Source organism: Thamnophis elegans, chromosome 13 (genome assembly GCF_009769535.1).
Source record: "Thamnophis elegans isolate rThaEle1 chromosome 13, rThaEle1.pri, whole genome shotgun sequence".
NCBI lineage: Eukaryota > Metazoa > Chordata > Lepidosauria > Squamata > Colubridae > Thamnophis > Thamnophis elegans.
Window position 1 is genome coordinate 44,660,295 of NC_045553.1, and position 16,994 is coordinate 44,677,288.

General features: G+C 48.4%; 1 protein-coding gene and 1 long non-coding RNA gene across 3 annotated transcripts in view; one reads left to right on the forward strand and one right to left on the reverse strand.

Annotated features, from left to right (window-relative positions):
• GRAMD1B (GRAM domain containing 1B) overlaps nucleotides 1-3,375 on the reverse strand; it is a 61,348-nt gene extending 57,973 nt beyond the window's left edge. Inside the window, exon 1 of one of the 2 annotated variants that reach the window (XM_032229111.1) lies at nucleotides 3,160-3,375. In XM_032229111.1, coding sequence (XP_032085002.1) covers nucleotides 3,160-3,273 — 114 coding nt within the window. In that variant the 5' untranslated portion in view covers nucleotides 3,274-3,375. The remainder of the gene's footprint in view (nucleotides 1-3,159) is intronic. The other variant, XM_032229109.1, reaches the window with a different exon arrangement.
• The window catches only part of LOC116516547, a 35,263-nt gene extending 24,117 nt beyond the window's left edge, over nucleotides 1-11,146 (forward strand). Inside the window, exon 3 of the long non-coding RNA XR_004256371.1 lies at nucleotides 10,668-11,146. This is a non-coding gene — a long non-coding RNA (uncharacterized LOC116516547). The remainder of the gene's footprint in view (nucleotides 1-10,667) is intronic.
• Nucleotides 11,147-16,994: the final 5,848 nt, after the last annotated feature.

Here is a 16,994-nt window from a genome sequence, read left to right on the forward strand (position 1 = left end):
CACAGGTCAAGAGGGGAGGGGAACTCATCAACCCCAGGCCTGCCGGCACAGCCAGGTTTTGACGGCTTTCCGGAAGGCCTGGAGAGAGGTGAGGGTCCGAATCTCCGCGGGGAGTTCGTCCCAAAGGGCCGGAGCTGCCACAGAGAAGGCCCTCCCCCGGGTAGTAGCCAGATGGCATTGGCTGGTGGACGGAACCCGGAGGAGGCTGACCCTGTGTGATCTAATGGGTCTTCCTCATCAACCACCTCCAGACCTGGGGGCTGTTGACTCTCCATCTGAGGGCTGGAACCCTCTTCCTGACTCCCATTCCTCCTCCTCCTCCTCCTCCTCCTCCTCCTCATCCTTTTCTGAGTCGGTTGCTTGAGGGGCCGGCAACCGACAGGCCACAACAATAAGTATGTCTTTATTTTATAAAGCCTGATCGGCTAAAGCCGAAAGTTCCAGGGGAAACGAATGAAAAGAAGGAACGAGGAAATTTCAACAGCTCAGTTTGTGAAAGGTGAGACGCAGCTTTTCACCTGCACTTAATTTATGGGCAGGAATACCTGTACGTGCTTGCCTATTCATTCCTCTTCCTAGAAACAATAACTGAACCCAATAGAGCCTCGTTATTCCCTTCACTTCACCAGATTCTCTTCTGGAAAAAAAAAAAGGAGCTTTTGATTTAAAACGGGGAACACGCTATTTTGAAACACCGCAGCATATTTGGAGCAGTCCTCGACATACAACGGTAATGGAGCCTGCCCGTTACGGTAGTGTTACATGACGGTTGGAAAATGGGTCGGCCACAGAATTGTTATTTTTTTTTTGCAGCAGTGGTCATTAAGCGAATGCTGCAGTCGCTAAGTGAACGCATAGTTCGTGATGGGCACGGTTTTGCAAAACGCTGGAGAAACGCTGGTTTTTCAGTGAAAGCGTCATAAAACGCTGTCACATAACCACAACATGTTGAAAAAGGCTGTGGCAGCCCCTCAAATATTGGAAGGCTGCTCTCCTGTCTCCCCTGGTTCTTCTCTTCCCTAGACTAGCCATGCCCAGTTCCTGCAACCGTTCATCACATGTTTTAGCCTCCAGTCCTCTAATCCTCTCCATTGCTCTTCTCTGTACTCTTTCCAAAGATTCAATATCTTTTTTTGGTGCAGTGGTTAGGGTGCAGTACTGCAGGCCACTTCAGCTGACTGCTATCTGCAGTTCGGCGGTTCAAATCTCACCGGCTCAAGGTTGACTCAGCCTTCCATCCTTCTGAGGTGGGTGAAATGAGGACCCAGACTGTGGGGGCGATATGCTGACTCTGTAAACCGCTTAGAGAGGGCTGAAAGCCCTATGAAGCGGTATATAAGTCGAACTGCTATTGCTATTTTTATAGTGTGGTGACCAAAACTGGATGCAGTACTCTAGGTGTGGTTTTACTAGGGCTTTATAGAGTGGTATTAGTACCTCCCTTGATCTTGATTGTATCCTTCTGTTAATGCAACTTAGGATTGCATTGGCTTTTTTGGCAGCTGCTGCACATGGCTGGCTCATATTTAGCTGGTTGTCCATATCAGCCGAGGTGGCGCAGTGGTTAAATGCAGCACTGCAGGCTACTTCAGCTGACTGCAGTTCTGGAGTTCGGCTGTTCAAATCTCACCGGCTCAGGGTTGACTCAGCCTTCCATCCTTCCGAGGTGGGTAAAATGAGGACCCGGATTGTTGTTGGGAGCAATATGCTGACTCTGTAAACCGCTTAGAGAGGGCTGAAAGCCCTATGAAGCGGTATATAAGTCTAACTGCTACTGCTATATCATGTTGCAAATGCAGAGAATTACTGTTGCCAACCAGCTTTGGGAATCCTTACGGGCACTTGTTTGGCCAAAGTAAAAGCAAATCAGGGGTCGCCAACCCCCAGTCCGTGGACTGGCACCGGGCCACAGCATACCAGAAACCAGGCCGTGCCAACAAGCAAAGCCCCATCAACGGGATGAAGTCAAAAGCAAAACCACACCACATCTGGTTCGCGGAAAAAATCTTCCTCCCTGGAGCCAGTTCCTGGTGCCCAAAAGATTAAGAGCCACTGGTTAGATTGGTTCTTAGTTTAATCTGGCAGGTTTCTTCTGATATCCTCATAGGTATTTAAGGAACGATTCAAAAAAAAAAATGCCCCCCCCCCCCAAGAAAATCTTGTTCTGTTGCAAACATTCTTAGGATTAGCACAGGGGTCTACTCAAAGTTGAGCACTTTCTTTTACAATTTTTTATTGGATAATTCAAAACTTCTTGGCCATCTTGTTGACAAGGCTTAATATTCCTCCTGTATACACTGGGGTATAAGTAGGGAGGAACGTTTTTCAACGTGTTGCTTCTAAAAGAGAAAACGTGGGAGGAAAAATTCAACGTCCCATTCACCATCAAGATTCATCTCAGAACTTTGATCATCCTAGAATCTCTATGCAGATGTGGGAGTTGAGGACACATGTTTGGCGCTTGGTACCACAACTGGAAAATTACATATAGGAAAGCAGGTAGTCAGCCAAGACCTGATCATCATCCTCATCCTCATCATCTTCATTTAATGACGCTATAATCCCTTGCAAGGTGGAGTCTGGGCAACTGAATGGGGCCAGCAGAGTGTTTTAATGGCCAGATGCTCTTCCTGTTGCCAATGCGGAGTTTTGTTCGGCAAGTATATTCTCAATGTGACCAGAGAGAGAAATATCTGACGCTACCTAGGATCGAACTCACACCTTCTCCTGACTGTGAGGCGAGAGCACCACCTCTAGGCCACCACACCACTCTAGCAGAGGTGGGTTGCTGCTGGTTCAGCCCAGATTGGGAGAACTGGTAGTAGCGGTGGCGGGAGGGTCCGCCCACCCACCCCAAATGCTTCTGTGCATGCGCAGAAGTGTCACACGGGAGCGCACCCGAACTGGTAGTAGCGGCGGCGGGAGGGTCCGCCCACCCACCCCAAATGCTTCTGCGCATGTGCAGAAGTGTCACACGGGAGCACACCCGAACCATCAGTAAAAAAATTGGCAACCCACCCCTGCACTCCAGCCAAGAGCTGATCAAAATCGAGATAAAATGACAGAGTGAAAAAGAGACAAACCCAGAATGAGAAAGTCCAGCGAGGGTGGCGGAACGAGAAGATAAAAGAGCGCGCAACCAGGAACGAGTAAACTCACCTTAGAATTCTTGGTCCCGCCACGGCCGGATTGGGAGGAACAGCTTCGTTGCACGCCTTGCTCTGGCGTGGAAGGAGATTTGTCTGAAGAGTGATCCGACCCCTTCTCCACCATGGCGTCTCCTTGGGGGTCCTGTGGCGTGGGAGACCGGGAGCGTTTGCGCAGGACTGGGGAGCAAGCGGGCGTACTGCGGTTCGAGTTACTGGCAGTGCTGGAGAGAAGGAAGAGAGAGAACCGCGAGTGAAAAAAAACCCCATCACAGACTACCGATTCCTAATCTCCCGAATCTTTCTTTGGGGCAGAAGTTGGAAGTTCACTGCCTTTTATCCAGGACAGGGGTGTGAAATTTCATTGCCCATGGGGTGCTTAAATCTGGTCCACGGGGCCGGCCTGGAAATAGGAAACAACTGGCAAATAGATGGGGAAGAAATGGAGGTATTTTCCTGGCCTCCAAGATCACCGCAGATTGGGACTGCAGCCAAGGAATCAAAAGACACTTCCTCCTATGGAGGAAAGCTATGGCAAATAGCAATAGCAATAGCAATAGCAGTTAGACTTATATACCGCTTCATAGGGCTTTCAGCCCTCTCTAAGCGGTTTACAGAGTCAGCATATTGCCCCCAACAACAATCCGGGTCCTCATTTCACCCACCTCGGAAGGATGGAAGGCTGAGTCAACCCTGAGCCGGTGAGATTAGAACCTCTGAACTGCAGATAACAGTCAGCTGAAGTGGCCTGCAGTACTGCACCCTAACCACTGCGCCATCTCGGCTCCTAATCTAGACAGCAGACTAAAAAGCAGAGCCATCCCCCTGCCAACCAAAGTGCGCATAGTCAAGGTTATGGTATTCCCAGTTGCAATGTATGGCTGTGAAGGTTGGACCATAAGGAAGGCTGAGCGCCAAAGAATGGAGGCCTTTGAACTCTGGTGCTGGAGAAGACTCCTGCATTGAGTCCCTTGGACTGCAAGGACATCCAACCGGTCAGTCCTAGAGGAGATCAACCCTGACTGCTCTTCAAAAGGCCAGATCCTGAATTGGAAACTCAAATACTTTGGCCACCTAATGAGAAGGAAGGACTCCCTGGAGAAGAGCCTCATGCTGGGAAAGATGGAGGGCAAAAGAAGAAGGGGACGACAGAAAATGAGGTGGCTGGATGGAAGTCACCAAAGCGGGAAGCGTGAGCTTAAATGGACTCCTAGAGGATGGTAGAGGACAGGAAGGCCTGGAGGAACGTTGTCCATGGGGTCGCGATGGGTCGGACATGGCTTCGCAACTAACAATAACTATACATGAACCTTCGGCCTCATCCTACACCCAAGCTACAGATATCTCTGCGTGTATATGTGTATGTATATATACACACATGTATTAATATATTGTCTAGATCCAGCATATGAATATATAAGAGACCAGACCATTTGAAAGAGCAATGAACCAGAGAACCAATCAGCAGCTCAGAGTTTAAATATAGTTCCAAATGAACAACCAATCACACGACCAACTGACATTGGCACGCAAAACATCTATAAGCTATAATAGGACAAGAAAATCTTGATGATGTTACCTAGTCTGGTAATAAAATATTCAGAAATTAAATTGAAACAAGCTTGGAGAGGAAACCACTGTCGATATATATAGGAAGGAAGGAAGAGAGGGAAGGAAGGGAACCCACCTCTGGATTGGCCCCTCCCATAAGAAATAAAAGAGGAGCGAAGGGGGAGTGGGCTTTTGCAGGAAACAATTCGTTCATTCGCTTGTTTCTGGAGTGTGAAGATCTGTCCGTGAATCTCAGAGACTCTGTGCCCAGCCTTTCCTTGCACAGCACTTCATTTGGAAAATATTTACATGGCAGTTTTCCAAGATAGATAAGGTCTGTGGCCATAACTTCACTTTTGAAAGACTGTTTGCCAGGCCTTTGCTGAATGTGAATGAGAGGAATTCACATTTGTTTAATAAAAGGGGGTTTGTTGAGACCAGGAATCTGCTTCGTGCTTTTTGGGGAAGCCTGGGTCAGAACAGAGTTAGCCTACATTACTGCATTCTAACCACTGTGCACCATGGATGGGAGGGAGGGAGGGAGGGAGGGAGGGAGGGAGGGAGGGAGGGAGGAAGGAAGGAAGGAAGGAAGGAAGGGCCGTGATGACACAGTGGTTAGAATGCAGTATTGCAGGCAAACTCTGCCCACAGCCTGGAGTTCGATCCTGATGGGGCTCAAGGAAGGAAGGAAGGAGGGCCGTGGTGACGCAGTGGTTAGAATACAATATTGCAGGCTAACTCCGCCAACTGCCAGCAGTTTGATCCTGACTGGCTCCAGGATGACTCATCCTTCTATCCTTCCGAGGTTGGCAAAATGAGGATCCAGATTTTGGGGGGCAAATATGCTGACTCTGTAAACTGCTTAGAGAGAGTTGTAAAGCACTGTGAAGCGGTATATAAGTCTAAGTGCTATTGCTATTTTCCTTCCTTCCTTCCTTCCTTCCTTCCTTCCTTCCTTCCTTCCTTCCTTCCCTTCCCTTCCCTTTCCTTTCCTTTCCTTTCCTTCCCAGTGGTTAGAATGCAGTATTGCAGGCTAACTCTGCCCATAGCCAAGAGTTTGATCCCGACCAGTTCAAAGTTGACTCAGCCTTCCGTCCTTCCGAGGTGGGTAAAATGAGGACCCAGATTGTTGGGGGCAAATATGCTGACTCCGTAAACTGCTTAGAGAGGGCTGTAAAGCCCTGTGAAGCGGTATACAAGTCTAAGTGCTATTTAGAAACATACAACAATTTGTTGTCCTTCTCGACAACTCTCCGCCCCAGACTTCCCAAACTTTGGCTGTTCCTGCCTCAGTCCCAGCGTTGTTGTTGTTGTTTTTGGACCCAAACCAGGAACAGGCATGGCAAATGTCTTCTGTGGTCGCCATAGTAACCAGGGCTTGTAAAAGGACCAGGAATCCATGCCGGCAATGACAAAACAACTTGACCCACTTTGCAAATAATCATAATAATAATGCTTGATGGAACTCACGGGCCAGCGGCCATTCAGAGCCCCACAGGACCCTCTCTCTAAACTTTTTGGAGAAGTCGCTGCAGAGATACACCACCGCAGCAGACAGGCAAAAGGTAGCCAGAGAGGATTTTCAACAAAAGGCCAAGTGGAAAAAGCAATCTCTTAAAACTGCGTTTGTGTCTGTGTGTTTGTGGCTCAATGGCTAAGACGCTGAGCTTGTCGATCAGAACGGTCGGCAGTTTAGCGGTTCAAATCCCTAGCGCTGCGTAACGGAGTGAGCTCCCATTCCTTGTCCCAGCTTCTGCCAATCTAGCAGTTCGAAAGCATATAAAAAATGCAAGTAGAAAAGTAAGAACCACCTTTGGTGGGAAGGTTCTGTGCATTGAGTCATGCCAGCCACATGACCACGGAGACGTCTTCGGACAGCACTGGCTCTTTGGCTTTGAAATGGAGATGAACACTGCCCCCTAGAGTCGGGAACGACTATAGCACATATGTGCGAGGGGAACCTTTACCTTTATGTGTGTTTGTGAGTGCACACAGGCACATTTGCAGGAGATACAAATATTTCCATCAATTCTGATCACAAGGGAAAAGCTTATAATTTGGGTTTTGCTATTAAGCTACTTTTGGGGCATCAACATTCTCTACTAAGAAATTCTTCTAGCAAAGACTCCACATTCGGGTTTGAAGTGATTGTTCCTTGGTAATTTTCCTGGGTTTTAATTCCAAGGTTCAGACAACTAATCTGAACGCACCTAAGCCAACCTGAAATAAGGAGGAATTTTTTGACAGTGAGAACAATCAACCAGTGGAACGGAAGTTGCCTTCACAAGTTGTGGGAGCTTCATCCCTGGAGGCTTTCAAGAAGAGACTGGACTGCCATTTGTCGTAAATAGTGTAGACTCTCCTGCTTGGGTGGGGGTTGGACTAGATGACCTACAAGGTCCCTTCCAAGTCTGTGAATCTAATCAAACCAATTCAGCTATTATCAAACGCGCCAAGGCAAAGAAAACTTTACTTTCATCTATTACATTGTGACATCTGTGGTTAGCCAGGCCATGAGACCAACCTCCTGTCAGGTTTCCAAGTTACACCTCAAACAATAGAAACAATCAAAAGAAAACTCCGAAGTTTGAGCTTTCTCAAAGTTCCATTTTATTAGAGATGTCCTATTGGCACATCTGGGAAGACCCAAATACAAAAGCTTCCAGGTTTTCCCCACTGAAACAAAAGTCCAAAGCCCTGCCCAGCACCCACCTGTCCATCACATGGCCCAATCAGGCACCGTCCAAAACTGGAGATGCCTCCCAGTCACACCACTCCAGCTGCAGGGCAAGATGTCCTTGACTCTCTGAGAAAGGAATGTTATTTTGACTATGTGTCTCCCATACTCCATACAATCCCCCCCCCTCCTGTTTTCCCACAGCAGAAAATGTGTCAGGCCGGATGGCCCAATGCAAAAGATGGCTCCCAGGCCTGACAGCTACGTCCCAGGGGTGGGTTTTACTGTGGTTCGTGCGGACGTGTGTTGATGCGCACTGCACGTGCATGCACAATTCAATTAAACTTGTTCTGCGCATGCACAGAAGTTAAAAGATAGCGGCACCGATGATGCTGACCGGAGAAACAATTTGGGGACGTGGCAGGCCTGGGTTGCTGCCGGTTCCAGTGACCCAGGCCACCTAACTACTACTGGTTCGGCTGAACCGGTTTGAACCGGTAGGAACCCACCACTGCTACATCCGAAGAGTTTTTAGTCTTTTAGGAGCGGACTTCTTTCCTTTCATGTCCTACACTGTGGATTGAGAAAGGACAAACTTTGATCTTCTGCGCGACAAACTTTAGGACACTTTTTTCCTGAAAAGTGTTTTTATTTTTTATTCTCTTGCATACAATTATAGCTATACATTCACATAGTTGTTATTCTTCTTTACATTTGTCATTCTTCTCCATTTGTTATTCCATTTAAAAGGTTATGATATACAATTTCGGTTGCTTTCTTTACCATCCCTTCCGCCTGTTGTAACGCCACCTTATTTTCCCTTTTTTTTTCTCCCTCCCTCCCTTCTCTACTTTCTTCCTTCCTCCTCTCCTTCCCCTTCCTTCTTCCCTTACCTCTCCCCTACTCTTCCTCTTCCTCGTCCCCTCCCTACTCTCTCTCTCTCTTTCTCTCCCTTCCACCCTCCTCTCCTTACTTCTTTCTTCCCTCCTTCCTCTTCATCTTGTTCTCTGCTCCTCTCTCTCTTTCTTTTTCTGTCTCTTTTAAATCTCAGTTTATGTTTTCTTGGGATGGTATTTCTGCAAACCCAAATATAGCTTAGTGTTCTGACCCCCTCCTCCGTCCAGTAACGAAAGCCGAGACCCGCTTAATTAGAATGTCCTTTAATAACAAGACCAGAATCTCGGTGGCTGAAAGCCAAGTAAACAAACAGATAAGGACCTTGGCAGCAACGCTGACAAACCTTGGCAGCAATTCAGACAAACTCTGGCAGCAATCCAGTCTGCCAAGTTAGTTTCTCTTTAGTCAAAGCGTTGACTTCTGCTAGAAGGGCGTGGCACAAGCAGTCTTTTTTATAGTCTGGAGAGGAGCCTAATGACCATCAACTGAGTGTAATTACCTCCTGTAATTACTTAGTTGTCCTTGACGCCGAGTAGCTCTTCGACGGCGTGCATCCCGGAACAACTCACTGTTGGTTTCTGGATCACTCTCCCTTGTCTCCTCCCCACTGATCCAAGGCTCAGGTGCCACTTGGTGGCCAACCAGTCTCTCTGCGCCCTGCTCAGAGTCGGAACCCTGTCCAGGATCCTCCACATCCTCTAGGGCCGACTCATAGGGCCCCTCGCTGTTGGGAGTCTGGTAGTAGCTCCAACGGTTCCTGCTGGGCCACAACAGCTTAGTATTATTTCTTATTCCCTTTCCTTCGCTAATCTATCCTAACTATGTTCCCCCTCACTTTATATCTCGCTCTTGAACATAAACTTGTATATTTTGTACTTTCTTTTCTGTTTTCCCCTTCTTCCCCCCCCCCCCCCTTTTCATTTAATAGTCTGGGTTCTGTATCTTCTCCCTACTTTCTTTTCTAGATTCCTTTCTCTAGCCAGTCGTTGAATCTTCTCCATGTCTTGAAGTACACCGATTCCTCTTAGGAACTGTGGAGACCACTGTTTTATTCTAAACAATCTTCACTTTAATTTTTTTTTTTTTGAGGAAGACACTGAACTTTTAGTCTTCTCGTGGTTATCCTTGCCGCCTTTCTCCAAATCCTTTCCCGTTAAGTGGAATGTCCCAGAACAGGGCAAGTGACTCAAAGTTGGAGCTGCCCTACACAATCTAAAACAGTGTTTCTCAACCTTGGCAACTTGAAGATGTCCGGACTTCGACTCCCAGAATTCCCCAGCCAGCATTCGCTGGCTGGGGAATTCTGGGAGTCGAAGTCCGGACATCTTCAAGTTGCCAAGGTTGAGAAACACTGATCTAAAAGTTGGCTTCTTTCTTCTCGTGGTCTGCAAACTCCTTCAGTTATAACAGTTATCTTTTTGTTTTAAAAAAAATAGGGGCTTCACTGTTGCATTCAGCAAGGAATGTGGAGCGAATGTGGTCTTTACAAGTGCAATTATCGGCTTTTAGGGAAGGTGTTAAGAGGGGAACACAATGACTGAAGAGAAGAGAGCTTTAGCTTGTGTGAATTCCCTCAGAAGTCGCAAGGATGCAGAGAGGAAACTTCCCTAGACAGGATTGAGTAGAATAAATAATCTTGAGATCTTCTGCCTCGGGGCTTAGTAGTTAGTACCGATTTTTAAAATATACACCTTTTCAAGTAGACCAAAAAGCGTCTTCTTCCCCTCCTCCCTCCCTCCTCCTTCCTTCCCGTTCTTTTGTCCTTCCTTCTTTCCCTACTTCATCTTTCCTTCCTCCCTTTTCACCTTCCTCCATTCTCTTTTTATTCCTTTTCTCCTTCCTTCCTTCCCTCCTTCATCTTTCCCTCCACCCTTTTCACCTTCCTTCCCTATTTTTAGTCCTTCTTTTTCTCTCTTTCCTTTTGTCTTTCCTTCCTTCCCCTTCTTTTCTTCTTCCTTCCCTCCTCCTTCTTTTCTTCATCTTTCCTTCCTTCCCTTTCCTTCTGTCTTTCTTTCCTTCCCCTTCTTTTCTCCTTTCTTCCTTCCCTCCCCCTTCCTTCATTTTTCCTTTCTTTCCTCCTTCCTTCCGTCTTTCTTTCCTTCCCTTTCTTTTCTCCTTCCATCCCTCCCCCTTCCTTCCTTCGTCTTTCCTTTTCCTTCTACCTTTCTTTCCTTCCCCCTCTTTTCTCCTTCCTTCCTTCCCTCCCCCTTCCTTCTTTCCTTCGTCTTTCCTTCTTTCCTTCTTCCTACCTTCCTTCCACCTTTCTTTCCTTCCCCTTCTTTTCTCCGCCCTCCCTCCCTGATTTACTCTATCAACAGCTACAGAACATAATAGGGGGAACAAGTGCATATTCCCATGAATACTTTTTTCTCTCAATGTGTTTTCACACCATGCAGGACCAAACATTGGACCAGCATCCATCGCTGAGGCCATCTGAAAGACATATCTCCTCCTCTCTTGGTAGGGACCATGCACAGGAAGAAGGAGAGGAGAGAAGGGAGCTGTGCTTCTCAGAGACAAAGATCTGGGGAGCTTCTGACAGACTTGCCAGCTTGTGAGATGACCCAACAGAAGGCACGCAGCCCCAGCACTGAGCAAGATGGATTCAATCTGCTCCAGGTCTCCTATCAAGACATCCTTTCCTTCACTAGGTGCTTCCTTCCCACTCCTCTTCAAGGCTTCCTCCCACTCTCCTGGCCTTCTGTAAGTCTGTTAAGACCTGGCTGTTCCGGCAGGCCTGGGGCTGTTGATCTTGACAGAACTTCAGCCCCATTAAAACTGAGTGCATGTTGTGTTTTTGTTCTTAAGTCGTTCTGTCTTGTGCTTTAATATTTTTTAATATTTTTAAAATTGCTTTTATGTAAGCCGCCCGGAGTCCTTCGGGATTGGGCAGCATACAAATCTATTAAAATTGCAAAAAAAAAAAAAATATTTGCAAATGTTCCCCTCATATCCATGGAGCTCAATGCCCTTTCGGCGGGTCGTCACGAGTTAATTTGCGTGGACTTGTGACTGTGGGCAGAGCGGCAGCCTCAGCCAATCGGGAAAGCTGGCTGGCTTTGTGTTTTCATGCTGAGCATCTTTTGGGTGGGGGGGTTGTTTTATAAATGAACGGCAATCAAGTCATCCTGAGTTAACCTGGATGCTATCCCTGACATCTGTCTTCCTTCCATGGAGCTAAAATGCATTCTCCCCCTTCCTCCACCACGCTCCTCCACCCCCCAAAACCCCTCTGCTTGCATTGAGCAAAGGTTTAACCTTCCCCCACCTTGGTTTCAACAAAAAAGGGGTGTGTGGAGCACCTTTTCTACAACACACCCCCATATTGGGGAGACGAAATCAGGACAATCACCGAATCAAGGCACAGTTGAGGAACAGCAAAAGGGAAGCGAGCAGGCCACTGGTTCTGGCCACCCGGGTTTCTGCCTTGAGCCATATCCTGGGTCATTTCTTCATCGCAGCCCACCCTCGACCTACATAAATCATGCAAGCTTCTGTTGAAAGAAATGTCCTTCTGGGTTCAACTCCAAGTGGGGAAAAAGACACTGGAGACATGGAGGCTGCTTGGAAAGATGGTTTATTGTTGGACAGGGCCACATGGCTTGAGCCCTGAACAGAAAAGGGGATCACATGCTTCAATGTTGGTGGAGAAGAAGAGAAGGGCTGAGGGAGGGGCTTGCTAGGCTTTTTATACCCTGTTTAGTCCCACCTCTCTGTTTCCTGTTCCTGTGTAACAAATGTATTCTGATTGGTTGTCAGACTCCCATGGAGCCATGCAGGGGGCTACTCTCTAGGCTGTGATGAGTTCTCAGCTGCCTTGTGGTCAGTTGAGTAATATCCCTTCCCCCTACAGCTGCAGTGAGGAGAAGTCTTTATTATGTAAAGTGGGCTAGCCTGGCCATCTTAATGGCCCATTAGCTGGGGATGGGCAGAAAGCTATAGGCAACTATTCTGTCTTTTGAAACATGTTTCTTTTCACATCCAGAGAAATATTCTGCCTTTTCAATATTTCCTAGGATATTTCATTTTTCTGGGAGAGGGCTGGATGATAACTTCCCACACTTCAAGGGAACCAAAAATCCTCCACCCCCCAAAAAAGCAGAAGAGAAGCAAAGCAGTGGATTGCACAGCCCAGCGGCGCATGGGTACACACAAACGCACCCAACTCTCCCACACCGTCGCGACACGTGACACACTGAGAATTCAACCGAGACGGCGCCCAGCTGCCCTTTCCCTCCATTTGCCCCCCACCCACTGCAAACTACAAGTGCAAATGATAACAACAAGAACAACAACCTAGGATGCTGGCATATCAACTCGTATCAACCATCAGCACCAGTCAGTGGTATTGGTGACACATTTTTAAATGTTGGGTTGACTTGAGTTCCATGTTTAATGAATAAAAGTGATGATGATGACAATGCTAAGGATACATTTTTAAATGTTCTATTGACTAAATTTCATTCCATGAATCAAAGTTTATCATCATCATGAAATATTGCGACCTGGGCATCGAAACTACGCGATTATGGATGAAACATGTGACAGTGATACCCACTGTCATCGGGGCACTTGGCACCATGTCCAAGAATTTTAGAAGACACATCCACAAATTGCAGCTTCCTGCAATAACCCCAGCGGAACTGCAAAAAACTGCGCTACTCGGAACATCTTATATTTTAAGAAGGTCCTTGGTTGATACCTAGGATGCTGGCAGCAAACCGTATGAACCATTAGGACCAGTCGCTGGTATCTGTGATGCATTTTTGAATGCTCAGTTGACCGAGTTTCATGTTTAATGAATAAAGTCTATATAATGAAATAATAATAGAAAGCATCTGAGGATGCTGAGTTGGGGTTTCTCCTCCTCCTCCCCGCCCACCCACCGTCCCCTCCCCAGCCAAGGGAAAGGAAACGAGAACCAATCAAAGTGCTTGTTTCACATATCCTTCCGTCTGTCCATTCACCTTGGAGGGGGGGGGGTCTGCTTTCTTTTTTTTATTTTGCGGTGGGGGGGTGGCGTCCAAAGTGAGAGGCAGAAGGAAGAGGAAAATTACTGGAGCAGACAGAGAAAGGGGGAAGGGATCCCTGCCCTCCTGATTGAAGGGGTTGGGGGGGGAAGGGGGGGAAGGAGAAGGAGAGACTATGCCTCTCTGCAACATGATGTCATATCACACTGGCTGCTTCCCTTCCCTTCCCCACCCCCCACCCCCTCCACGCTACAAACACACAAACACAACGCCACACCGCTTTGCGGCTGGAAAGGAGAAGCAGCTGCCGCCAACATGGATTCCGGATTTATGCCGCTCACGGCCTCCTTCTTTCAGGCTGCCCCCGGAAAGCACCCGAGGGCAGAGGCAGACAGCGCTCCATGCCCATGCAGAGAGAGAAAGAGGGAGAGACAGAGAAAGAGAGAGAGAGAGAGAGAGAGAGAGAGAGAGAGAAAGGGCAGGAGAGAAGGAGAGAGAGGGGGGAGAGAGAGAGAGACAGAGAGAAACACAGAGAGACAGAGAGAGAAAGAGAAAGGGAGAGGGGGAGAGGGAGGGAGGGAGAGAGAGAGAAAGAGGGAAAGACAGAAAGAGAAAGAGAGAAAGAGAGGACAGGAGAGAGGGAGAGGGGGAGAGAGACAGAGAGAAACACACAGAGAGAGAGGGGGGGAGAGGGAGGGAGAGAGAGAGAGAGAAAGAGGGAGAGACAGAAAGAGAAAGAGAGAAAGAGAGGACAGGAGAGAGGGAGAGGGGGAGAGAGACAGAGAGAAACACAGAGGAGGGAGGGAGGGAGAGAGAGAGAAAGAGGGAGAGACAGAAAGAGAAAGAGAGGGCAGGAGAGAGAGAGAGAGAGAAGACAGTTGCACTAACCTTGTAGCCATTGGAGAGAAGACTTTGCAACCAACCCTTGGCACTTCATTCATTCATGCGGCGGGGAGGTGAGGATGGAGGCCGGGGAGGGTGGACCGGTGGGGGGGCCGAACGGGCCATGCCCATCCTGCACCACGGTCAAGCCCTTCTTCCCCAGGAAGAGGGAGGGGGCTCTTACACCAGGAGGGACCCCCTGCTCCCCGCGGAATGGACGCATCGCCTAACCTCAGCAGCCATAGCAAAAAACCCACGCCCGCCCGGCCGGTCGCCCCTCCTTCCCACCCCAATCGAGGGGGGGGGGGTGCAGGCTCCGCAGTAAGTTCTTCCTTCCTTCCTTCCCTCTTTCTCTCCTGGCTGCCTGCCTTACACGGATGCTCTCGCACACATACATGCGCATACCCAGGCAGGCAGGCAGGCACGCTCACACATACACCGCAGGCAGGCAGAGGCCAGGCGCTGCCTCTTTACATAATGCACCCACTTTGAGCGGGAGGTCCCGAGGGCACCTGCGGGGAAGGGTTTTGGGGGACACCCCCATCCCCTCCCCTTTCCTCTCTATAAACCCCCACCCCCTTGGCTACTTTTCAGCTGCAACACAGGCTTGGCGAGGGGAAGGCCAAGTTAACAAGGCAACCACAGGCTGTCCAATAAATTCAAAAGAAATTTTAAAAAAAAGGAAATGCAAAATAAAAAGAGGAGTCCGTTTTCAGAAGCCACCAGCCGTTCTGGCCACGGCCTCGGATGACTCTCCCCAACTCAGGAAATGCCATTTTCTGCTTTTTTTAAAAACAAGCCCCTTCTTGTATTTGTATTTGTGTTTGTGTTTATTTGTATGCCGCCCTTTTCCCTGGGAGGACTCAGGGCGGCTCATAATCCAAAGGAGGGGGGAAAACAGACTTTTACATATAAGACAGTACATAATTAAAACGCAACATTCATACCATTCGGGCGGGTCACAATCTTTAGCCCCAGGCCTGACGGGATAGCCAGATTCTAAGGGCTGTGCGGAAGGTCTGGAGGGTGGTGAGGGTGCGAATCTCCACGGGGAGATCGTTCCATTGGGTCGGGGCTACCACCGAGAAGGCTCTCCTCCGCGTGGTGGCCAGTCGGCATTGGCCAGCGGATGGAACTCGGAGGAGGCCTAGACGATGAGATCTAATGGGTCGTGTGGAGGTGATCGGCAGTAGGCGGTCTCTCAAGTACCCAGATCCACTACCATGAAGGGCTTTATAGGTGGCAAGTAGCACCTTGAAGCGCACCCGGAGATCGACAGGCAGCCAGTGCAGCTCGCAGAGGATAGGTGTTACGTGGGTGAAGCGAGGTGCACCCACAATCGCTCGCGCGGCTGCATTCTGGACTAGCTGAAGTCGCCGAATACTCTTCAAGGGCTGCCCCATGTAGAGCAGGTATTCCTCACCACGATTCACTCCGTGACCTTTCAAACAAGAGACCGTTGTTCTCAAGATAACGGACCTTTCAAGCGTTCCCCGTGGTCACGTGATCAAAATCTAGCCACCTGGCCACTGCCTCGTACTTATGACCGTCGCAACGCCCCAGGGTCACCCGATCCCTCCCGTTTGGTGCCCTTCTGGCAAGCCAAGTCAACCGGGGGGGGGGAGCCACATGCTCTTAACAAGGGCATTCCTGACTTCTCCAGTGCAGTGACCCCCTTTGCGACAGAGTCGAAGAAGGTCGTAAAATGGGGCAAAACTCAACAGACGTCTCATTTGATGACAGAAAGGCTGGGCTCCATTGTGGCCGTAAGTCGAGGACCCACCTGCGCTTTCATTCATACGGTTCCCATCCCAGAGAGAGCCAACCGGCACCAATTCTCAACACTGCATTGAAAAACCGTCAACCTTGCGATGAGAAAAGTCTTGAAATATTAGGCCATCTAAAAAAGCTGCCCAAACTCTCAGGGACTTAATGCTTCCCTTCTGAGGGGAGGCTGGCATTCTTTAGCTTAGGAGAAAGTGGACTGAAGTCATCCATGGCATGGTAAAGGTAAAGCTTCCCCTCATACATATGTGCTAGTCGTTCCTGACTCTAGGGGGCGGTGCTCATCTCCATTCCAAAGCCGAAGAGCCAGCGCTGTCTGAAGATGTCTCCATGGTCATGTGGCCGGCATGACTAAACCCCGAAGGCACACGGAACGCTGTTTCCTTCCCACCAAAGGTGGTTCCTATTTTTCTACTTGCATTTTTACATGCTTTCAAACTGCTAGGTTGGCAGAAGCTGGGACAAGGAACGGGAGCTCACTCCATTACGCAGCGCTAGGGATTCGAACCACTGAATTGCCGACCTTCTGATCAACAAGCTCAACATCTTAGCCACTGAGCTACTGCGTCCCTTCGTCTTGACTAGTAGTCCATCACAAACTAATCTGAAGTTTTTCTTGGGGAGTAATTTTCAGCTTGTTCATCCTCCAGACCATGGGTGGTGGAATTCTCTTTGACCATAACATAGGAATAAGAAAGTTCAGGATTGTATTGAGGAAGTGATGTCATTAGTTGAATACAGCTGCATCTCATAGAAGTAATGTTATGATGCTCCACCTGACTCTATGGGAGCAGGGAGAAATCAGGGAAATGTCCTTGCATTAAATGCGACTTCAAAAAGTCTAGATGCTGGCACGATTGGCTACGATGTATAAGGTCTGCCAAATGCTGGAAGGATAATCAAACACCAGGTTCATACTATCATATCTGGTGGACCTGCCCAAAAGCTAAAAAAATATTGGATGAAAATACATACTTGGTTGGAAAAAATGGTATAGCAACATATTGATTTGAAACCTGAGATATTTTGTATGTATGCATGTGTGCGTGCATGCATGCATACATACATGTATGTATGTATGTATGT